Raw genomic sequence first — 25,755 nt, forward strand, 5'->3', positions numbered from 1 at the left:
AAGACTAAAGAATCATGGGAAAAAAGCCATGGATTCTTTTTGCAGTATTCCTCTAGTGCTGGCGTTCTGCCGTTCTCATTGATCGGTAAACTTGGTCTTGGCTGGCTGTTCTCGCTGATCTTCTGGGGGAGGGGCCTGTTGCCGTGGGTCCCAGATGTCTTTGCCGGAGGCAGAATTGCCCTGCCCTTGCTGGTCCAGGCTAAGTAATCTGCTGGGGTTTGCTCTCAGGAGCTTTTGTTCCCTGCAAGCTTTCCGTACAGTTTTGGAGGCTGAGAGTGAAAATGGCAGCCTCCCAATCTCTGCCCCGGAGGAGCCGAGAACTCGGGGCCCTGCTCCTCAGTGCGCCTCCAGAGAAAAGCAGTCAATCACTCCCGTCTCCCTGGTCTCTGGCTGCATTCTGTGCTCACCTGGCCTGTGACCGAGCGTTTCTGTCTCTGGCACCCGACTCGGTGTACAGTCTCCAAACCCAGCAGATCCCTGCGGTGCGCTCCCGCACCGCTCCTCCCGGGAGAAGAAGGGGAGTCTCCCCGGATCTGCCGCTTGTTTGGTCCCTGGTGGAGGAGCAGTGGCCCGACTGTGCCGCAGATCATGGTTTATGGCAACCCCGAGCTGAGAGCCTGCGCCTCAGCTCTGTCTCTGCAGCCGGCTTCCCCGCTCCGATACCTGGGAGCTCTGCTGCACTCAGGCACCCCCGGTCTTTCTGTGACCCCGAGGTTCCTGAGACCACACTGTCCCGCGAGGGTTCCACCCCCCGCTTAGCCACTGGAATGACGTCCCTCAGCGGAGCCGACTTCTAAAAGTTCCGATTTTGTGCTCCGCGGCTCTATCACTTGCCAGAAGCGGCCAGCGGAGGCCCCCTCCCCCGCCATCTATCCTCCCGAATATTGCCTCAGATTCACTTTTCCGCAGGTCCTACCTTCCAGAAAGTGGTCGCTTTTCTGTTCAGAGAGTTGTTGCTATTCTTTTCTTCGATCTCCTGTTCAGTTCGTAGGTGTTCAGAATGGTTTGATCCCTATTCAGCTGAATTCCTGGGACCAGATGAAATCCAGGTCTCCTACTCCTCTGCCGTCTTGCTCCCCTCTTCAGCTCTCAGTATTTTTACTGTATGTCTGTTTGTGGATTTATACATATACAATACTTGGAGATTGTTGAGCTTCACAGGTGTTTAGATTAATTTTTTTCATGATTTTTGGGTAGTTTTCAGTCATTATTTCTTTGAATTTTTCTTCTCTTTTATTCTCTTGCCTGTTCTTCTGGTAGTCCCATTATAGTTATGTTGGTGCATTTTGTGGTGTCCACATTTCTCTGGGGTTGTTAACTTTTTTGTTATTCTTTATTTCTTGATTTATCTTTGTTTTTTCTTATTTTTGTCATCTTCTATTAAATATTTAGCTACGCTAGTGAATTTTTTTGTGCTCTTCATTTTGTTTATTTTGCTTTTTTAACACCAGGATTTCCATTTCCATTTGCATGTTTTAAAATAATTTATATCACTTTATTGGCATTTTTTTTTATTGGATGAGACCTTGTCATCTTATCTTTTTTTGTTTCTTTAATGATAGGGTATATTTTAAAGAATGGTTTTGTTTAGTTATTTCTATTGCCTGCTTCCTCTCCTCTGTATGGATGACACTTTCCTCTTTTTTTGCATGTTGTAATTTTTTGTTGGAAAATGGACTTATAAAATTGTATATGGTAGTAGTTTTGGATACTGATTCCTACTACCCTAACCTCAGGGATGTCTGCTTATTTGTTTTTTAGTGGTTTGGCTGGACCATTTTACTAAAGTCTATTTCTCCTGCTTTTCAGAAAGCACAGACTTGGATATTTGATCATTCACCATGGGATCATAATGATTTTAGCAGAGATCTCCCTCACTGTCTCTTCTCTTGATTTCTCTATTAATGTCTGTCATTGTTGGTATTACACCCAGCTGTTGCTCATCAAAAATTGCTAGCTGAGTTTTCTATTGTTTTTGATAATGTCCTGGCATACAGATTGCTTCATAGTTCGGTCAAATTAAATCTGGCCTCTCTGTCAGGTTAGTTTTTTAAAAAAAATTTAACTTTGGTAAAGTACACATAAGATAAGATTTACAGTCTTTACATTTTTAAAAAAATATTTTATTTATTTATTTGTCAGAGAGAGAGAGCACAAGCAGGGGGAGCAGCAGGCAGAGGGAGAAGCAGGCTCCCTGGTGAGCAAGAAGTCCAATGATGAACCTGATCCCAGGACCCTGGGATCATGACCTGAGCCGAAGGCAGATGCTTAACCGACTGAGCCCCCCAGCCATCCCAGTCTTTACCATTTTTAAGTATACAGTTCAGTAGTGTTAAGTATAGTCACATTACCGTGCAGCCAGTACCCAGAACTTTTTCATTTTTCATACGTGAATCTGTACTCGTTAAATAACTCTCTCATTTTCCCTCCCTGGCATCTACCATTCTTCCTGTTTTTATGAGTTTGATTACTCTAGATATCTCATACAAAAGGAAGCATACAGTATTTTTAGTTTTTGAAGCTGGCTTATTTTGGTTTACCCAGTGATCTCAAGTTCCATCCATGTGTTGCATATGTCAAAATTTCCTTCCTTTTTATTTATTTATGTATTTTATTTTTTGGAGAGAGAGAGCACACAAGTGGGGGGTAGGGCTAGAGGAAGAGGGTGAGAGAGAATCTTAAGCAGGCTCCAAGCCCATCATGGAGCCTGATGCAGGGCTCAATCTCACAACCCTGAGATCATGACCTTAGCCAAAATCAAGTGTCAGATGCTACCCAGGCACCCCAAAATTTCCTTCCTTTTTAAAAAAAATTGTGGTAAAAACCACATAACATAAAATCTACCACTATAAAAATTTTTAAATGTATAGTTCATTAATATTAAGTAAATATACATGCTGTGAAAGGTATACTAGGACTTTTTTGACTTATAGAAACTGCATGTCTCTGCTCTTTAATTAATTCCTTATTCCCTTTTTACCTAGCCCTTGGTAACTACCATTCTAGTTTTGTGTAGCCATGAATTTGACTACTTTAGATGCCTCATATAAGTGGAATCATATAGTAATTGTCCTTTAGTGACTGGTTTATTTAATTTAGCATAGTGTCCTCAAGGTTCATCCATGTTGTAGCATGTGATAGGATTTCTTTCTTTTTAAAGCTTCATTGTTTTCTGTTTTATGTATAGGCCCCATTTTTAATCTATTCATCCAACATATGGGTGGTTCTACCTCTAGGCTATTATGAACAGTGCTGGTATGAACATGGTTGTGCAAATATCTCTTCAAGACTCTGCTCTAAGAAGTGAGATTGCTGGATTATATGGTAGTTACATTTATTTATTTTTATTTTTAAAATTTCTTTAAAGATCTTATTTATTTATTTGAGAGAGAGAGCACAATAGGGGGGAGGGGCATGGGAGAGGGACAAGCAGACTCCCCGCTGAGTGTATGGCCTGACAAGGGGGTCGATCCCAGGACCCTGAGATCATGACCTGAGCCAAAATCAGACGGCTAATCGACTGAGGACTGAGCCACTCAGGTGCCCCTAGTAGTTACATTTTTAATGTTTTGAGCAGTTAACCACCCCTCCATACGGGTTACATCATTTATAGTCCCCAACAGTTTGCAAGGGTTTCAGCTTTTCATATCCATGCCAGTACTCTTTTTTTTCCCCTTCTCTTTCTTTCCTTTTTTTTTAAAGATTTATTTATTTATTTGAGAGAGAGAGAGAGCACGCGAGTGTGCATGCATGAGTGGTGGGAGGGGCAAAGGGACAGGGAGAAGGAGAGAATCTCAAGCAGACTCTCCACTGAGTGCAGAGTTGGATGTGGGGCTGGATCCATTGAACCTGAGATCATGAGCTGAGCTGAAATGAAGAGTCAGTTGCTTAACCAACTAAGCCACTCAGGCGCCCCCTTCTCTCTCTTCCTGTCATTGCTCTGTGTAAGAAATGGAAATTTAAGAAGTACTTGGTGTGCTTTCTTAGCTGGAAGCCAATATTTTTATCTTCAAAATATTACTCTATATTACATAGGGTAATATATGAAGTATGAAATCATGGCTAGACTAGAGTAGTGCTTGATGTAAAACCTACTGCTCATTTCTGCAAATAATGAATGTATAGCATTTATGTGGGTATATTCTATTTTTAGATAGTATATTTATTTAATACTTTATGAAAATAATCAAAATTAGTTTTATAATATATTTTGGAGAAAATATAGCTTTAGAAAATAACTAATTTTGAAATAGTTTTAAAACGAATAAAAAAACAGAATTATCTGGAGGAAAAAGCCAACTTTGAAAAAACTTGAGGAAAAATTTCATTACAATCGGGGGAACTGAGCATTATCTGAATCTCAAATATTATAAAATTATGTTGATATTTTTGCAGTATTGTCCCTTTTCACCTTAGTGTAGCTATGTGTATACATTTAAAATAGAGGAAATGATGAAATATCTGCTGTTTGTCCCAACTACTATTTAAGTAAATGAACTCATTTTTTATTCATGTAATTAATAGGTTTTTCATTGTACAATAATTTCTATATTGTAATTTCAATAAGTACATTTTTACATAGATTTTCATATTTAATTGCTTCAAATTCTTAGCTTTTGTACCAGGAAGCTATGATACTTTTTAATTTTCTGAAAAAAGTAAACTGTGGCTGGTATTAAAGTTACTGTTTGTACTAAAGTTTTTTTATTTAAGTGAAACAAAAAATTAAAAACACTACCAATTTTTTACTCTCATTTTGTAGATTCGTTAAATATAATTCATTTATATTTATTTATTTGATACTATATTTGATTGTGATATATGTCCTCTGATTTTAGGCCTTTGAAGACAGTTTAATTGAAGCAAGGAAAGAAATTGAAGTATCACAGAGTAAATATAACGCTCTATCATTACAGTTGGATAATAAACAGACTGAACTTAAACAAAAGGATATGGATATTACCCTTGTCAGGCAAGTATATTAATTTTTTAAATTTAACATTATAGTAAAGTCATTAGTTATTCAGAATGGCAACATATATGTTTATTATTAGCACTCTAAAATGACAACAGTATGTCTTCTATGAGGACATATGTTTGTGTATTGAAACTATCTGGAATTACGTATACCAAACTGAGAATAGTTAACTAAGAGAATCAGGGGTTTCACAGGATTGGGAAGAGCATTCTGAAAGAGTAGTGTTGTCTCCATTTTTAACAAGGACAGTGCATTCACTCATTGTTTCCTTCTAAAAAATTCCCAGCCAGGTGTTATATAATATTCATTATTCTTCTAATAGGCAATGTATGAGAAATCCAGTTTTGACTTTTTATTTTATTATGTTCTAAATAGTTTAGTTTGTGAGATATTCTTTCTATACCAAAATGGTTAATTTGTAGCACTACTCACAAAGTAGAATTGCTTGAAAAAGTTGTTTTTAACTCTTTTGAAATAATTTATACTCCCTATTAACTTATTTCAGTTACTTTTATCAGAAAATGGTATTAGAATAAATCATAAATATATAAATGTATATGCATGCATATATACATATGTTATCTATATACACATACATACAGATACACATATGTATGTATGTATGTGCATTTTTTATTTAAACTAGTTAAATAATACAATCAAAGTTTATCATATACTTCTATAAGCACAATTTCATTCTCTTGTACTATCATATGTTTATATACACACACAAATGTGAGATATTTATATATGTAGTATATATAAATTCTATGTATTTGTATTATATTCAGTAATAATATTTGTGTAGTTAAAACTTGATATGTATGTATTTTTGTATATGTCTATATTCAGTACATATTTTTATGTCTTTACATATATTTAGTACATTGCAAGAGTTGTAGATATGTCAGGGCAGGATTTTTGGTTAGCAGTTAATGTATATATATTAATTTATTACCTAAGCAAAACTTCACTGTATCACAATTTAAAAATCATCTTATCATAGGGTTGAGGAAAAGTATAAAATTAAGGATGATAGACTGGTTGGCTTACCTATTCATGGTATGATTATTTTTTAAGCCTAAAATTGGATAAGGTCAGAAAGTAATTTGAAATAGTATAGAATCATACATTTATAAGAAATCTTAAAATTATCATTTATTCCTGTCTTCTTCTCAGTAAGATAATATGCCTTTTAGTGTTTGCTTGATACTTTTGGTTTATAAGTTGGGGTACTTTTCAAGGCTGTTCTTTTCACTTTATATCATTTAAATTTGAACATTGTTTCATATATTGAGTTGAAATTTGCTTTTTTATAATTTCCACCCATTTATCTTGAATCCTTATGTAGAGACTCTCAGAAACAATCTAATCTCTATTCTGTAGCATAGGTCTTCAAATAATAGAAGATTATTTTCAAATAATCTTCAAATAATATCTTTACCCATAACTTTATTTTTTCATTAAATAACTACTCTTATTTCTCATAATTTTTCATGTATATATTTCATAGATTTTATACTAGTTTCAGTTGCATTTCTGAATGCATTCCATATCATCAGTATTTTTCTTAAAATATAGCACCTGTAACTGCACAAAATATTCCAACGACGACCTATCTCTTTTAGGGTATGATTTGGATGGAACATGGGATTATTCTAGGATGCACTGCAGTGTTAAGTGCATGGCATTTGAATAATTATGTTTTCTACTATATTTTTCCCCTTTGTGTACTTGAATTTAGTGTATTACAAGAGCTATAAGCTACAGTAAATAAGGCAATAATATCCACAGATGGACATTTGCTTACACAATAGTAAAATGATGGACGTGTAATTTTAAGAGCTTGATTATAAGGACTCATAGAGGAGGAGGAAATAGTGCAGAGTTGGAACTATGGAGCAGAGGAACATGACTCAAACCCTCATTATAGGGTATACAGTGTTTCTCCTGAGTTGTCTGATTAAGGGTTTATTATTATATGTCTCCTTTCCTTTATCAGTTTTATTTCTTGGAGGGGGGTGTTGTTGATTATGATGTACCAGTATCATTTTATTGAATCTATATATTGTACAAAAGATACACAAAGCCATAATCATGGGAAAAGTATTCTAGGCACTTTCTTATTTGGTTACACTTTTCCTTATTGGTGTATGACAGAGTTGATGTAGGTTTATTTCTTTATGGGTTTATTTCTTTGGAATTCATGGTCATTTGTATACTTATTGAATATTCATATCACCCACTGTGATACGCAACATTGTTCTGAACTACCTCAAATGATTTTTACCCTGAGTCAAAGTACACAAGCACATATATAATAAGGTAATGTCTATAATGCATATAGAACATCTGAGTATATTCTTAGAACTTGCATACTTGCATAAAAGCACTAGCCAATTAAGTTTCCTAACTAAAATTTTTGCCTGAATAGTTAACGATTCTATGATTACATGGAGGGTGGGCTAAATGGCTACATGGAGGGTGGGCCAAATTACATGGACGTGGGCTATTGCTAATAAGTTGGGAATTTTTCTTAGAAATTACTTGCAAATCTCCTACAAAAAATAAAAAAAAAGTCAGGACAGTACAGTCATAATCTGGGTTAGAAATATCATCAAAGTCGGAATCCTGAAATGGGATTAATTATCTGGATGGCTAGTATTCCCAGGGACATAGCAGAAGCAATTGTAAATTATTTCTGTTAGATGATGTAATAATTCTGTCCTCAAATTATATCCACAGTTTTGCAAACTAATGTCTAGCACATAGTCAGAAATACCAAGTATGTAGTAAGGCAAGATTAAAAATTAAAGACATAAGGACTGGAATTGAAAGGAAAAGACCTGATTATTTGCCTATAATATGATTAATTCACAAAGAAACCTCAACTTGTAGAAACGTTGTTCAAATTAATAAGTGGGCTTAGCACACTTGGTAGATACAATGTTAGTGAATAAAATTCAGTTACACTTTTTATGCCAGCAAAAAATGAGGAAATGGACTTAATATATGGAAATAATACAGTTTACAATATGAGTAAAAATCTGAAGACTATGTATAATGAAAGATGTGTATTATCTCTATGCAGAGAACTGGAAAACATTATTGAAAGAGATAAAAGGTCTAATATGTGTAGGGGTATACAAAGTTCATGGTTTAGAAGGCTCAGTATGATAAAGATATTAATGCTCTCCAAATAGATATTGAGATTTAGATTATCAACAACAGGAATCTGTTACCGCCCCCAGACTAGAAGGAGCAAGGAGAGAAGCTATTGCCAGATTTCTGTAAAAAAAAAAAAAAAAAAAAAAAATCTATCCTGGGAGAGAGGCTGCCTATTAGGAGAAGTATCTTTAGACACAGGAACATTGACACTGCCAACTGTGTGGTTCAGCGGAGAGGGAGCCAGGAAAAGAAATACCTTGACCTTTTTTTCTCATTGACCCTCTTTAATCACCAGGCAGCACTCCAACTAATCAAATTCAGTCAGAGGCAGAGGACAAGGGACCAGTGTAATGCAGTCTATAGAGGTCGGCCTCTTAGACTAGAGTACTAGAGAATAGGGTAGAGATGGTGAACATTGGAGAGTGTATGGTGCATTCTCCATTACTGCTCTTTTTAGAGCTTTCTTGGCATTTATTGTTTATTAAATTTTTTGGCAAAAAGTTTAGAGTGAACTTGCTTATTTCTTGTTTGGTATCTAGTGAGAGCATCAAATTTACAAGTAAGCCTGAGAAGAATTGACATCTTAATGATGCCGATCTTCCTGTCCCAGAGGATGGTATGCCATTCCATTTCTTTCAGTACCTTTGTATCCTTAGAAGATGTTTTAAGTTTCTAAAGGGTTTTGACATTTGTTGTTAAATTTATCCTAGCTAATTTCATGTTTTTGGTACTATTTTAAATGGAATATTTCCTTCCCATATAGTTTCCAACTGATTTTCCTTTTATTGCTTATAGTTTTTTGCTGTACTTGTTTGATGTGCTATGATTTCATGGGTAGTGTTCACAGTTCTTTTGTTTTTACTATGAATTTTGCCTTGGATTCGAACTCTTATGAAATTAATATTGCTGTTTTTTATTTTTGTTTACATTTTTATGATAACAAACAAAATAAGTACATAATTATTTGCTGTAATGATACATATGAATTATTTTTAAAAGGCATGCAGTACAGCAAAGCATAAAGAAGATAGAGGAAAAGTATTACACATAAATACAACTCTGGAGAAGTAACAACCATTAAAATTTTGTGAGAATCATCCTAGATTTTTCTCATTTTATATTTACAGGTTGAAGATTAGGTGGACAGAGTTTTTAGATGAAAGGGACTATATTGAACGTGTTCTCTTAATAAGTAGACTTTAGTTTTTGGTGATATGATGGAACAATAAGACACTGATGTGAAATTGAGGGAATTATTAAATCTTTTCTCTGTAAAAACCACTAACTCTCTCTCTCTCTAAAGCTAGGAACAAAATGACATGAAAAACTTTGGAGGTCAATGTCATATTTTTTTAAAACTACATTTTATCTTTATTTTGTTTTGACATCCTGCTGTGTAATCTTTGGAAAACAGAATATACATTCAACCATTTTAACTCCCCCTTATTTTGCATCTCACAGTGTATAACATTTATAACCACAGTGACCAAAGACATTTAGGATTAGTCCTATATTTTGCTTCAGTGCTCATCACCAAACTCTTTACTTTTGATGTGTTCATTCCTGTACTCTATTTTGATTCATCTTAGGGGCCCATTTTTATCAGGGCCTTCCTGTTGCTAGTGTATGCTTTCTCCCCCATTGGTATCAGATTTAGCCATGTGATTTATTTTGACCTGTGGGACAAGAGTGAAAGTAACATATGCCATGTCCTAATGTTTTAAAAGTCATTCCTTGATTTGCCTTTGCTTTTCACCCTCTGCCACCAGAGTGGCATATTTCTAACGCAGTCTGCTGCTGCAGTGTGGGTCTTAGAATAGCGGGAAGCCACCTGTAATGTGGACAAGCAGTAAATCTTTGTTTTTGTAAATTATCAAGATTTTTTTAAACTGCAGAATAACCTAGAGAAGCTGCCTAATTTATCCCATGGCCTACTCAGTCCCTTAGATAGCATCACTGTAACTGATTTATTTTTCAGGAATCCAGTATTTTTAACAGAATTTAACATTCTTCTTGAGATAGGAGAAAATGTTGTTGGTTCTCAGCACTGTCTCAGTTCAAGCCACACTTTCCTTTACTCCTTTTCATCTGTGCCTACAGGAACTTCTCAAGTTTGAACCTACCAATTTTATTTTCCATAGCTTTTATTCGCCTTATAATTGCTCTCATTATGCATTTTGATACTATCATGGCATCTTTCTTTTTAACATTCTGTATGTTATGCTTTTCATTTCATCCATTTAATAACTGTCTTATGCCATATATCCTAGAAAACAGAGCCTGAGGGAAGGATTAAGTTCTGATTACTTACTTGGGAGGTTTAATTCCAGGGGAAGGTGAGTAAGAGAAGAAGAATGAGGCAGGCAAGAATAAAAAGTAGCTCAAGGAAATGCATCATGGTGCTGGCTACTGCTTCGTGGTGAGCCGTGAAGAGACAGCAGGTGCACTGAATTTGCTACTCAGGTTGATTCCTGACAGGCTGTGGGAGAGGAACTGTGCTCTAGAGCAATCCGTCAGATGGAAAAAGAGAAAAAGGTACTTATCTGGCTTCTTCTTGTGTTTTGTCTTTCATTGGTAGAAGTTGCTTATACCATGCCTGTGTTGTAGCATTTATCCTAACCTGGAAATGGCACAAACATGCTAGGAATGCAGCTGGTTGACTTCAAGCAATGGAGACAGATGAGCTGTATAAATTTCATAGGTGGAAGTGGTAGTTAATAAGCTGAGACAGAGCAAGGGAATGAGATTCTAAGAGGCAGGTGTAGGCTGAATCTGCACATATGCGTAAGATGTGTCTAATACGCTAACAGATATAATAAGGACAGGAACTGTCTTAGGTGTGCTGTTTATAGCAGTGAACAAAAAAAGTCCCTGCCTTCACAGAGACTTTATTAAGATCATCTTCACATCTTGTCTTTCTATTGATAATTCAGAGAGGTGTGATGGTTTCTTTTTCATACTTTTTCTAGACCTTCCTTCTAATTCCTTCAGTAACTTCTCAAGGTGTACTTTTCCTTGTATGTACAATAAAATTTCTTTTTTCTTAATTCTTTTTTTTTTTTAAATGTTTTTTATTTATTTATTCATGAGAGTCAGAGAGAGAGAGGCAGAGGCAGAGGGAGAAGCAGGCTCCCCAAGGAGCAGGGAGCCCGATGCGGGACTCGATCCCAGGACCCCGGGATCACGACCTCAGCCGAAGGCAGACGCTTAACCATCTGAGCCACCCAGGCACCCCTTTTCTTAATTCTTACTACTCCCCTTTTAGTAAGTCCAGTTTGTTTTTCTTTACTCATTTTCAAATAAGGAAAGATCTAGACAAATTCAGTGTTCACTAGTGGTCCAGAGCTATGCCTTTTATAAGCTTTGTTTGTTGCTTACTTTGATACCAATCAAGTTCCACATTTCATTTTTGCAACATTGGTGTACATTGATCTCATCTACTTTTCAGAAGGTGGTGTGGGGAGACACAGAGGAAGAAACTTACCTCGATAGTGTAAGATGATGCTCCACTCCACTTACTAGGAGTATGCCCAGGACATAGCATGACATGGGAGGCAGGGATATGCTGTTCCCTTGGTTGATTTTTAATCCTCAGGTGCCTCATAGTATGAGCATTTCCCTACTCTTATGTTTTTTTCTTTTCTTTTTAAATATTTTATTCAATTGTATGAGGGGGAGAGAGCTAGAGAGAGCATGCGCGGGATGGAGGGAGAGGCAGAGGGAGAAGCAGGCTCCCCACTAGCAGGGAGCCCAGTGTGGGGCTTGATCCTAGGACCCTGAGATCATGATTGAGCTGAAAGGCAGATGCTTAACCGACTGAGCCATGCAGGCGCCCCTTGAGTATGTTTTTTTTCTGACTAAAGATACATATATTTTGTTCCACATGACCCTTAAATGCAAGCCAAATACTGATCTTCCCTTTAAGAAATAACAAATGTCTTCTAGCATTGGAGGAGAAGTAAATTTGCTTTGTTTCACATTGCACTGAAAAATGGTATTTTTTATCCTCCTCATGTCCCTGTTGTAAATGCAACATTTACTTAGGTCTCCTGGCTAACATATATTTTGACTATATACTCTGATAGAATTTTAGCCTATCTTCTTCCATAGTTTTTACCAATGTTATTCTTGAAAATTGGCAGTACTCAGCAAGCATTATTACTATGGGTCTCTTCTCCCCTTCTCTTGTGAGCATTACATACTGTTGCAGGCATTATGCCATTATTGATTTTCTTCTTTCTCCTCTCCCATTTTTGGGCTGTTATTTACTGCAAGTTTTGTTTTTTTCAAATAGTTACAGAAAATGATGCTATAGTCTGAATATTTGTATCCACCCAAAATTAATATGTTGAAATCCTAATACATAATGTAATGGCGTTAGGAAGGGGGCCTTTGGGAGATGTTTAGGTGATGAGGATAGAGCCCTCATGAATGGGATTAGTGTTCTTATAAAAGAGACCTCCCAGAGCTCTCTAATGTCTGTCTACCATGTGAAGATATAACAGGAAGTCTACTACTAAGAAGAGGGCCCTTACTTGGCACTCTGATCTCTGACTTCCAGACTCCAGAACTATGTGAAACAAATTTTTGTTGTTTGTAAAACTACCCAGGGTATGATAATTTGTTATAGTGGTCAGAAAGGACTGAAACAGGTGGTGTATGTTCGGGTATCTGTATGGGTGCAGGGGTGGTTGTTCTATTTGGAAAACAATATTCTAAACCTCTGAAAAGCAGAGCATTTTTCCCATATTAATCTTCATCCATCTTCAACAACCGTTTGCATATCTCTTTTGTTCCTTCTTTTAAGACTTATGAGAATGAATTATCAGTTTGAAGTTGTAAGTTTAAAAAGTTCCATTAAAAAATACAGTCTCCAGAATACATATTATAAAGGGTATTTCTGTGAAATGTATCTCTGTAAATAGTTTTCTCTTCCAATTGAACATACAAAATATGCTCCAGTTTTATATGATGTGTATCACACAGGATTCACTACCACAGAACTCTGGAAACCTGTATTCCAGAAGGATGGTTCTCCCGGACCCTTAATGCCATCATTACTAAAACCCCCAGTTCATTTGTCCTCCTCCTTACCACTTGCACTCTGGGTGGGTTAGAAGGACTGGTGTTCACCTTGTGTTGCTCTCCTTCCTTCTGGCTTTTTTCCCCCTTCATCTTTTCTTCAATCTGCATTAGAAGAGTCACAAGAATCCCAGCCCAGACCCCTGAGGTTGCAAACCAATAATGCTTTAAGGAACTTTGGTTTGAAACTTAACTTGTCTTTTGGGATTCCTTTTAATACATTTAAAGTTCTTTATAGGGGCACCTGGGTAGCTCAGTCCTTAAGCGTCTGCCTTCGGCTCGGGTCATGATCCAAGGTACTGGGATTGAGCCTCGCATCAGGTTTCCTGCTCGGCAGGAAGCCTGCTTCTCCCTCTCCCACTCCCCCTGCTTGTGTTCCCTGTCTCGCTGTCTCTCTCTCTCAAATAAATAAATAAAATCTTTTTAAAAAATAAAGTTTTGTATAGTATACAGTGAAAGGTTGACTTACCTACTATTCAAAACTGATAACTATTGTTGGCGTCAGTACTTCTCAGTTCTTGGAACTGAAGTGTAACTTACTTTCAATAAGAAGGTGGTACCATGTCTGTATATCCAAGGTTTTTATTACTATCAAGCTATAAAAAAAATTGTTAAGTAGTTGGCTTTGAAAGTCATAGTCGTTCTATCAATACTTTCTAGGTGTATGTGATAAATATTAAATACTTTATATGTTATTTCTTTTATTAATATGTTTGCCTGCAGTAAAAAACAATAGATGAAAAAACTGGAAGATGATCTATAACCTTCGATGAACACAGTTATTTAGCTGAGATGATCTTTATTCCTGCCTCTCTGTATTTATTGCTTGCTTTACACAGGAAGGAGCTGCAGGAGCTGCAGAATCTTTACAAGCAGAACAGTGCACATACAGCGCAGCAAGCAGAGCTCATCCAGCAGCTTCAGGTGCTGAACATGGACACACAGAAAGTCCTGAGGAATCAGGAAGATGTTCACACAGCCGAAAGTATATCATATCAAAAAGTATGCTTTTATTCTGTCATAAAAATGTAAATTTATATGTATGAACTTCTAAAAATATATAGAATTCAAATTTTTTCAAATTTCAACATTTCTTTATTATTCCCTTTTATATGGTTCTTCAAAATTAAAAATGAAATATAATTCATTCTGGTAATATTTGAAATTTTATGACTTTTCTTTATGGCCATTAAAGCTGAAATATTTAAAATATAGATGCAAATTTACTCTATAGGATATTGCTTTTATAAATTGGCATTTTGATATCTATTATAAAACATACCCTGACTGTAGCCCTCAAACCAGAAAGGACTTGGGAAATGGAATTACTCAGCCTTCTATTATGAGAAATTTTTCATCAATTATGATTCTAGTTTATGACCTAAAGCAGTCTTTCCTTATAGAATTTGTGCATTATTTTATTGGCCAGTTTGCACAAACACAAATGGGTATGCAAATGAGGTCTTCAGGATCAATATTTTCCAAGGATTTTTCTCTATTATGTGTGTTTCTTTTAAGTAGTCATTTTACTTTACAGTTGTTTTAGGAACCTCTCAAGAAGGCTCACCCAGCTATTTAGGTACGCTGACTGACTCAGCAACAATAATTATGGCTAGTAATTAAAAAATAAACACTTTTATTGAATTCTTTATGTTTTGTGTAGTGTACCAAGTTATTTATAGAAATAATTTAGTTTCTCTATAGGTCAATCTTACAAGATTGATTTTATTCCCTTGTAATAGTTGAGACAGCTTAGAGTGGTTAAATAGCGCAGTCTGTGTTGTTCTTTCTATTTAACTTACTCTTGTCCTAAAAAAGGACCATGAAAATCCAGTATCTATAATTAACATTTTTATGTTAGTAGTAATAGTAAGTAACTATTAAGTAAACTTTAAACACATATATTTTTAAAGATTTATTGAGAGAGCGAGAGAGTGGGGGAGGAGGGGCAGCGGGAGAGGGAGACAAGCAGACTTCCCACTGAGCTCAGAGCTCCATGTGGGGTTCGATCCCACAACCATGAGATCATGACCTGAGCCAAAATCAAGAGTGGGATGCTCAACCAACTGAACCACTCAGGCACCCCTAAACACGTATTTTTAAATAATGCTTTGGAACAGTGGTTTTCACTCTGTATTCTGTATTCCTCGAGTTGCCCTCGGGATGTGGATGATAACAAGTGAAAGGGTAGTGCCTGTTCTCTCCATTTCCAAGGGAGCAGCTTCACCTTTTTGTTTTGTATGATGGGATTTGCCCATTACGCTTTTGCTTCTAACCCAGGCTCCATTGCTAAAATGACTTGAAAAATTGGATATTATTAGTAACTTTAATTTTTTTCATGTTTTTCACTTGTATATTTACCTCAAACATTTCTCTCTCTTAATTTTTGCTTAAAAGTCCCCCACCTATGGCAATTTATATTCAAATATGTCTTTAAAGTTGCTTGGTAATAAGCCTCATAACCCTTTTTTTCTCTTAGGTGCTAATACTTCTTTTTGTCTTTCTACTCTCAGCAAGTAAAGAGGAAGAAAAAGGCAATGTTTCCTTTGCTATTTCATTTTTCAATCTTGTGTTCTAAGAAATTTTTTTTAGTTGCTTAACTAAAAATTTGAGTTAAAATGTTTCAGCCTTAATTCTGTTTTTTGGTTGATTTTTCCTTAGCAACCTCTACAGAGAGCAATCATCTCTTTTATAACCTACCTGAGAATTTTACAGGTTCTGCGTCATTTCAAACAACTGAATACTTAAATATCGTGATAAACTTTCAAATAATACAGAAGTGTATGAAGCAAAAAAATAGTCTTCTGCACTCCTACCTGAAGCCCTTGCCCCAAAAGCAACCACTCTTAATATTTGAATGTATCAGAGAGTTTCTCTAGAAGAACAGAATATTTTTAAGTTATTTTCTTTGTTAAATATACAAACATTACAAGAATACATTATTATAAGATATTGAAATAATATTCTAGAAGTCCTGATCGTGCTAGTCTAACAGATTAGAATACTCTTCCACTCAACCCAATTCATTTCATCCCCTCCCCAGGGGTAATCATCGGAGTAGTCATTCCAGGTTTGCCTGCATTAGATATTCTGTGTCAGTGTACATACACGCATACCACAAGTCTAGGCATATTATAATTTTAATATTTATGAACTTACACTATCCTTACTTGTTCTTTAACGTACCATTTTTCAAGTAATATGCCGTGGATTTATTTTCATGACAATCCATAGAGTGCTGGCTCTCCTCCTGCTCCTCATTGTCCTCCAGCATGAGCATATATAGTGTGGATTTACAGTCTAATTTGATGCTCATTAAGGTCTCCTTCTCCAACTTTTTGTTGTTATAAACTTGCCCACAGAAGGAGATGGTTCCCCTTTCATCTATAGCATCATTTTTTCCTCACCACGTACAAATAGGCTGGTATGTCTCTGATCCTGGGAAAAGAACAAAACACACAACAAAAAACATGTATTGACCTCACTATGTTCCTTTTCTTCCCTTCCTTCTCTTTCTTTCTTTTTCCAGCAGTATTCCTTGAAAGACTTAAGTTATCTCAAAGTTCATCTCTCCTGTTCTCTCTTGAACCAGCTCCAGTCAAGTGTTTGTCCCTTTCCCTCTGCTAAAATTTCTCTTCAGAATTACGTGTGACCCCCACATTGCTCAATTCAGTGAGCATTTACCAATCTTTATCTTACTTCATTTATCAGCAGCATGTGTCTTAATTGATGACTCTCTGTGCCTTGAAATACCTTCTTTTTCTTCTTTCCCTCCTGGTTTGCAGGCACCTGCAGTTGTGTTGCTTTCTTCCTTCAGTTCTAGCTGTTCCTTTTCTGTTCCTTTCTGGTCTTTTCCTTGTCTCCATGTCACCTCGGCCTTATAATGTCTCAGGCTCAAATCTTAGGATGTCTTTTTTTTTTTTTTTTTTTTCTTGTGTTTAAACTCACCCCCTCGGTGATTTTATCCAGTCACCTAGGCTTTCAAAATTGAAACTGTCCTTAGGCTGATGACCCCCACATTTGATTATCTACTCTGGATCTTTTCCCTGAACTTTAGGAAAGAGTATATGTAACTGCCTACTTAACATTTCTTAACTTGGATGCCTAATAGGCATATCAGACTTCACATCTTCAAAACTAAACTCTTGTGTGGTCTGCCTTCAGTATATGTCTGAAATTCTGCTATTTGCACCATCCGTGCTGTCGCTGTTCTGTCCAAACTACTATAAAGTATTACATGGACTATTGCACTAGTTTCCCTCTCTGTTTTTTTTTCCTGACCTTATTCCCTTGGAGTCCATTCTCAACACAGATGCCTGCACATTCTTGCTACAACTAAGTAAGTCAAATTAAATCCTCCCTTTTTCAACTCCCTCCACAGCTTCCTACCTCATAAAAGTAAAAACCCAAGTTCTTACTACAAGCTGGGAGACCGTACATGATCTGGCTCTGCATCACCTCTCTGATCTCATCTTTCCCTTCCCCTTAATCTCTCCACTGCAGCTGCACTTAATTCTTTTTTTTCCCTTGAACATCCAAGTAGTCTTCAACCTCAAGGTCTTTGCACTTGGCTTTCACTGCCTGAAGGCTCTCCCCACTGTTATCTGCATAGGTAACATTTTTACTGCCTTTACTCTTTACCTCCTACAGCCTAAAATCTAATTGATCACTGATATTGAGTAGGAGGAGTAAGAATGATGTGTGTTGTAATGGTAGAAGTACATACCTGGGGCCTGTTCCTATCCTAGGTTAGGGATCAGAGACTCTCCTTGATTGATATCTATTCTGAGAAGATAAGACATCATTGAAACAAATTAGTTTCTTATAACTCTTCTTATATGGACTCTACCTCAATCCATAAATTCCCTAGACAAAATCTTTACTAAATTTGGAGAGGTAGAGCTTATCACTCCAGTTTGGAGAACTTGTCATAACTTCAGCCTTGATCTAGGATACTTTTTGAAACCTTACATACACGTTTCCCCAGGATTAAGACCATCCGCTCCAAGAATCATTCTAGATAATTTCAATTATCTAGATATTTTAATACATTGATATATATTGAAATATAGATATTTCAATACATTGAAATAATTCTTTCAATGTTCAATAATTTTAATGGTGGAAAATTTATCTTGATATTAAATATTACTTAAAAAGATTCCATTGCTGGGCACCTGGCTGACTCAGTCAGTAGAGTGTGTGGCTCTGGATCTCAGGGTCATGAATTCAGCCCCACACTGGGTGTAGAGCTTACTTAAAAAAAAAAAAAAAAGATTCCATTGCATTCTTTTTGGTGAAAAGGGATCCTTGCATGTTACCATCCTTTGTGAAAAGGGCCCCCATCATTCTTCTTCAGCCACTCATTCTCCTGGTTATAAAAATTTGGTTTCTTTTATTTTGCTATGGCATTGCAATTTTTAATTTTTTTTTTTTTTGCTTTCTGCAGATTTTTTTTATTAGATATGGTATTTTCCCCCCCAGAAAATATATTAGTGGTGGAGCTCAGGATGCTGAAATTTGTGAATGATCACACTGCTTTATTTATCAAAAATAAACAGTATGCTACTGTTTAGACCTCCAGTGTTCACCTACATCAAATTATTCATTCTAATCCTGAAGCATTTTACTTAATACTTACGTTTATTCCTCATCCACATGTATTTTTCTAGATTTTTTCCAATAAATTTGAGTAATCTAATAATCCATGCAATAAGATGAAATTATTTACTTAAAAGTAAGATTTTCAAATATATTTTCACATTAATTTTATTACTTACAAATAATTGGGGCTTAGCTGTAATACTCACATGAGTTGGATAAAAAATTACACTAATAGTTTATCTCCAGTTCTTACTAAACTTAATTTTCTAAGAGTTAGAAACTTCTTAACTTACTGTTTCTAATGGAGTTTCTTTTTCCTCTTTCTCTCAGTTCTCTCTTACTTTTTTTGTTGTTTTTTTGCTTTCCCTCCCATTTCTCCTCCTTTCTCCAATTTATTAAGTTGATTTATTTCATGGTATTCATTTCATTATGAGAAAAGATAAAATCAGTTGCCCTCTGTGGTAGGTTGAGGGGAACGTGTAGGGGAGACAAAGATGAAGAGAGAAAATTGAAAAAAACTTTGAGCACAGGGAAGGGGTTGAGTCATATTTTCCCAGAGATCCCCTTAACAAATCATTAGTCTCATACACAAAACCTAATAATGTTGAGGGCTCCTCTGGAAGAGACACACCCATCAGGAGAAATAAAAGTAAGCTAGTGTGTTTTCTTCCTCTGAGCATGTAGCCATTTATCTACATTTTAATTGTTTTTCTACCTTTGCACATCACATGGGGACTGTATCAACATTTATAATTTCTAGACCATCTAACATGTTTGAGGGACTAAATGTGTTTTATCAACTTTTTATTCTATTTAATGATAATTATATGACACAATATCAATTTGGGAAAATTAAGAGTTAGGTTATAAATTCTTTTAGTTTAAACTGCATGTTAAATCAGAGGTTTTTTCCTCATATTACTGTTACAAACAGAGTTTTCAATGGTAGAATTTATTGTCTTAGTCACAGTAGCAAATAGTATAGTTACTAAAGAAGGAGAATTTTATTCTTTTTTTATTTTTATTTTTTTTATTTTTTAATTTTTTTTAAGATTTTACTTATTTATTTGACACAGAGAGTGAGAGCGAGAGAGAGACAGAGAACAAGCACAAGCAGGGGGAATGTCAGGCAGGGGAGAAGCAGACTCCCCGCTGAGCAAGGAGCCTGATGTGGGGCTCGATCCCAGGACCCTGGGATCATGACCCGAGCTGAATGTAGCCGCTTAACTGACTGAGCCACCCAGGTGCCCCTATTCTTTTTTTTTTAAAGATTTTATTTATTTATTGACAGAGAGAGACAAAACCAGAGAGGGAACACAAGCAGGGGGAGTGGGAGAGGGAGAAGCAGCCTTCGCGCTGAGCCGGGAGCCTGATGCTGGGCTCCATCCCAGGACCCTGGGACCATGACCTGAGCCAAAGGCAGACGCTTAACAACTGAGCCACCCAGGCACACCTGGAGAATTTTATTCTTTAAGCAAATTAGTCATTGGGTCACAGAGCATATCCACTTCCAAAATTGTTAAGGTTAATAAAATATCTTATTCCTTAACGCTAATAAAAATAAGGGAAGAAGAGTACTTCAGTATAAGTCCCTGAAAATTAAAGGACTTGGAGTTTGGGGTCCTATTCCTGGAGATAACTTGCTTTCTGTCCCCTGGAGTTCCTCTTAACTTTTCAAATTTCAATTTCTTCAACGGAAAACAGCATCAAGAATAGTAAGCATCCTGGATTATGGATTATAATGATTAATACTTGTATAGATGGAAATGTATGATTAAATGTTTTCACAGGCCAGAATCTTGGAAAAAATTCTAATCCATTTTGGCTTTTTGGACTATGAGAGGAAAGAAGTAGAGAAAAGAACCTCTCTGAAAACTGTTGTAAGCACTTGTTATTGCTAATAAAAAAAAAAGTTACTAACTCCAATTCCTAAACCAATGTAGATGAGTTAATTTGTTGTATTACCTAATTTACTCACTTGCGAACTTTTTTGACCCACTCTACTGTTCTTAATGGGATGAAAATAAAATGGCATTTAACAGGGGACTGGAACAACCTAAACCTTTGCGTTCTTGTAGGATCTCCTAGCGAAATAAACCTTCTATTACCCCGAGGCATTGTCACCCAAAAACACTTTCGAAATAAAAATAGATTTAGCCTCCCTGAAGACTTTTTGTAGCCAAGTTTACTGATGGCCTGGGGCCTTGAATTAAAAATGTCTGGAGGGCTCTTTTTGTTCCCTGTACTCTAAGTCCATAACTGAGTGGTCTTATTGCTACTGAATAAGTAAAGTCCAATCAGCTATCAAAGAAAATAGGCAAGTAGGAGATGTGTACTTAGAATAAGAACTAAGGAATAAGAGAGTTTGTCCCAATTCCTGGAGCAGAGCTGATCTAGATATCTGTTCCAGGCTTTTTTAATTCTTTTCCACCCGCTGCTTGGAAGGATGGATATTTTCAGAGAAACAGAGTTTGCCTCAGTGTCTAGAGTTGCCCACTGGTCATATCAGATCAAGCCAGGACAGCTGAGAAGGAGTACACCTGTGTAAATTGCTTGGCAGAGAGAGCAAAGTGGAGAACTTAAGAAGAGAACAGTAAGGGAGATGTGAGAGGAGACAAGAGAAGCTTCAAACATTAAGACAGAGCCTTCTTTCATGTATGAATAGGCCCAGAACCTTATAACTGTGAAGGAAGATCCCAAGACATGACACCCAAGAAAATATACCACACCCTTGGCACTAATGGTCAGTAAATTGGTCCTCAGTCCTGACCACACACTATCATTCTTCCTATACTTTGGGCAGTGGAAGGGAAACTATGAGTTTTTCTTTGTCAACAATCATTGTTCATGAGATGTTCAAATAATTGAAATCTAGAAATTCTTTTTTTATATATTTTTAAATTGAGGTATAATTAGGTATTTATAAATTCTTTAATATTTTAAATATTTAAATATTTATTTTTGGATTATTTTCTTCCAGAAAGATTAATTTGTGCTGGTTAAAAGCCAGCTATTATTAATAAAGCATACAAATAAGAGAGAAAGTAGTTAAATAATCTTTTAACTGAGTAAGTGACTGTATGCTGTCAGGCAGAGCTTCATTTATCCTAGCTTCAGATCTCTCTGGACAGCTTAGCTCTTGTCTCCAGATTTTGTTTTTTTCTTTTCTACCTGAACTCAATCATGAAAGCAGCAACACAGCACAGGTAGGTCACTATAAGGCCCACTTTGATCCCTTCATTTTTCCTCAACGTGGTCAGGTTCCTACTCTCTCTTCCCTCCTAGATTGATGGTATCAACTGTGGACAGGACATTGGACATACTCCCTGGTATAAAGGTAACTGGGAGGGAAAGTTACAAATTCATGTCCTGAAATTCTATATAAATCATAAAGGCAACTTTGCTTTATAAAAATTGCTTAAACTTTGGCTGTAAAGTGAAATGGATTATTTGACGCATCTATAATAATAGAGTGGTACAATCCCTTGTAGAACATAAAAAGTATATTGAGCATATTGTGTCAGAGGAATGGCTTGATGAATCTTGTTTTTATGACAAGGTATATGTCTGAGAAAAAGCATTAAGAAAAGAGGTTTTACAAGCCTTATTAAATTTTACACTTTAAAAAATTAAAGTATAGCATACACACAGAAAAGTACTCTGCCACCTTTTGTGTAGTTAAGTTTCTTCCCATGAGGCAAGATTCTCCCACTCTTCAATTAGATGAGCAAACCTAAAAAACTAGTGTATTAGTTACATAATTTTGAACCTGGGAATTTCGCAAACTCTCAAATTTGAACAAAAACCCTGAGGGATTTTTCTCTTATTATAAGATCTCCCTATCTCACTATTAGCCTTATTAAAAAAACAGAAAACAAAAAACAAAAATCTTAATTCTTGGATCACTTTCCCAGTGTCATCAGCAAATACACACTCTTTAGGTAAATTAGTTACCACAAATTGAATTATGCCTCATATCACAATCAGAAGTTAGGAGTTTCATCACCATGTAAGTTCAGGAGCATTGGAGGAAAACCATTGTTAACCATATGTGACTCTGCATGAAACCACTTCTATATATATCATATGCTGTCTCACAGTTTTAATAAACTCTAGTTGTAAATTTTTAAGTTCATGTTTCTTTGAGTTAAAAAATTGAAGGTCTCCAATGGTCCCCTGTTGCCTACAGGAACAAGTCCACCTTCCTGAATCTGGCATTCAGGAGTCTACACTCTTGTCTATGGTCTTACTGCCTGCCTGTCTCTTGCTATTCCTTCTGCCCCCCACCCCCCCTGCTACAGCCGTAGATGCTAATTCATACTAAATGGGAATGTATCAGTCAAACTTAATGAACTCTCAATGAAAGATTCTTAGTTTTTCTTTCAAATGTATATATTGGGTTCAGTTGGGCTGATAGATCTTATGCTCCCTTTCTGTCCCTTCCTATAACTATACATAATGTTTTCACATTTCTTCCACCTTTGGAATGACTTTTGTTTTCATTCAGTTCCTATAATAGTATCATAGCTCAGTTCAGGTCCTTTCTTTTACATAGAGTCCTCTAAGTTGAATATAACTAGCTTAAAGTGTTTTCGTCCTCCTTAGGAATTTAGCACACTTTTCCTATATTATACTGGCCAATAATACATATTGCCTTTTTAACATCAATTGTAGTTTTATGTTGATATTTGATTATATTATTTAGTTTTCCATCTGTTTATGGCTTTTTTCACCTCTAGAGTATTAAAATCAGGGCAAGTAGTATGTTGTACATAGTCTTTATAGATATGTATATGTGTGTATGCATGTTTACACAGGCATGACGATTTTATTGGTTATTAATAAATTTGGATATATTTTTTGAAACAGCTTTACAATGAATTACATATTTGTTTTGAAACCACAAAATCAAGTGAAGCTATACTCCGGCAAAGTGTTGTTAGTCTTCAGGATCAGCTATTTCAAAAAGAGCAAGAAAATGTTAAATTAAAAGAAAAGCTTCAGGAATCACAAGGAGCACCCTATCCTTTACTGCAAGAAAGTGATTCAGAGCACTCAGAACAGGTGAGAGACATTTTCTAAAAATGTTACCCAGTGCAATATCATATTAAATTGTCTCCTACAATTGACTAAATTTATGTAATTAGTATATTAGAATATAAGACTTGGCAGATTGTTGTATTGTGCTATTTTTTATACTTTGTAGACATGAATATTATATATAATATGGATTCAAATAGAAATGCACATAGAAATATACGGTATAATTGGCAAAGTTATGATGAAACACTTGACTGAAATATAATAATGAAGAGCAAATTAATAGATGATGCCCACTTTGAGACTTAAACTGAATGAGGTAATGGAATGGAAAGAATGTATAATAGGAAGTCTCATAAAGTAGTTTCCATAATGCCTGATATATGGTACTTAGTACCTTTTAGTCCCAGTTCTGCCACTATCTTAAAGTATGATTTTGGACAGTTATTTGACCTTTCTACCTACTTCCTCATGTAATTCCTGAGGTAGTACAAATGTAAAGATAGATGTGTAGGTTCAGGAGTCAGATAAACCTGGGAGCAAATCACAACTCTGCCTGTGAGCTTTGTGAACTTGAACAAATTCACTAAGCCTTTTAGCCAAAGTTTGCTCACAAATAAAATGTCGATATTACTGCTATGTTACACAGTTTTGTAAGCATTCTCAAGATCATGCATATTAAGTGCAGAGCTTGGCATATCTAATATGTTCCGTGGTATCTCTTTTAGATAATCTTCAAGGTAACTTTCAGCTCTAAATATGTATTGTAAAAAACACAGTCTTATTCTTGTAAGTTAAGGCACTTGGCATTTCTTTAAGTTTAGAATTTATTGATTTAGTTCAGAAATGGAATTAATACAGATAATTAAATGTTTTTAATGATCTTTTAGCAGTAATCTTTGAACAGTAATTCTTGAACCCAGCATATTTTGTCTTGCTAACGATTCAAACTTAAGACAACAGTTTTTAAATTTATACATATTATATTACATTTTTTGGATATCAGGTGCACAGGATTTATCATAAAATTTGTATCATGACACAGTATCATGTTACATACATAGGCCTATTTTATTTATTTTAATTTACTTATTTGTTCATTTATTATAATAAATGGCCTTGGTCCCATCAACTAATCCAAGAATAGAGCATTACTAATGACTTACCTCTACTTGTATACTCCTCCCTTATCTGGTACCCTGATTCTCTCACCAGAGGTAACCACTAAACTGTTTATCATTTTGATTATTTTTTAAAAAGTTTTATCACTTATAAATTATGAGGAAATAGTATGTTGTGAAGTTTTGTAATTTATAAAAATACCACAATGTGTTGTTACCTGGGGTTTGGCAATTTTGACTCATCATTATGTTATTAAGATTCACTTATGTTGTTTGGTATAGCTGTTTATTTTTACTGATTTATAATATTCCGTTTTATGTGATTATATCATAACTACTTGTACGTTCACTTGTAGATGAGCATTTGGGTTATTTCCAGTTTTCGCTATTATGAATAATGCTGCAACTGATATTTTCGTGCATGATTCTTGGTACACATATGCATACATTTAAGTGGAACATGTATCTAGGAATGGAAATCATGGGTTTAGAATGTGAAAACGTTACTATCACAAAATACTTATTTTTCAAAGTGTTTTTCATAAATTTTACTCCCACCAACAATGTATAAGAGATCTGGTTGACTCCCATCCTACTTAACACTTGGTATTGTCAGATTTCATAGTTTGCTGGCAACTAACTAATTCAAGTATTTTTTATTTTGATCTTCATGTGCATATCACTGATAAAGCACATGTTCAAATGATTACTAGCCAAAGGTATGCCTTCTTCTGCAAAACATCTATTTACATCTTTTATCCA

General features: G+C 35.6%; 1 protein-coding gene across 5 annotated transcripts in view; it reads left to right on the top strand.

The window, feature by feature from the left end:
• Nucleotides 1–3,179: 3,179 nt before the first annotated feature.
• Nucleotides 3,180–25,755, top strand: part of LOC102740642 (centlein) — a 180,034-nt gene continuing 157,458 nt past the window's right edge. For 3 of the 5 annotated variants that reach the window (XM_081804119.1, XM_081804121.1, XM_081804120.1), the window contains exons 1-4: nt 3,181–3,324; nt 4,839–4,976; nt 14,072–14,230; nt 23,702–23,896. In XM_081804119.1, the coding sequence (XP_081660245.1) occupies nt 3,322–3,324; nt 4,839–4,976; nt 14,072–14,230; nt 23,702–23,896 (495 nt within the window). In that variant the 5' untranslated portion in view covers nt 3,181–3,321. Of the gene's footprint in view, nt 3,325–4,838; nt 4,977–14,071; nt 14,231–23,701; nt 23,897–25,755 lie in introns of all 5 variants that reach the window. The other 2 variants (XM_081804123.1, XM_081804122.1) reach the window with 1 other exon arrangement.

Source organism: Leptonychotes weddellii, chromosome 14, assembly GCF_054177405.1.
Source record: "Leptonychotes weddellii isolate Sample4059 chromosome 14, ASM5417740v2, whole genome shotgun sequence".
Taxonomy (NCBI): domain Eukaryota; kingdom Metazoa; phylum Chordata; class Mammalia; order Carnivora; family Phocidae; genus Leptonychotes; species Leptonychotes weddellii.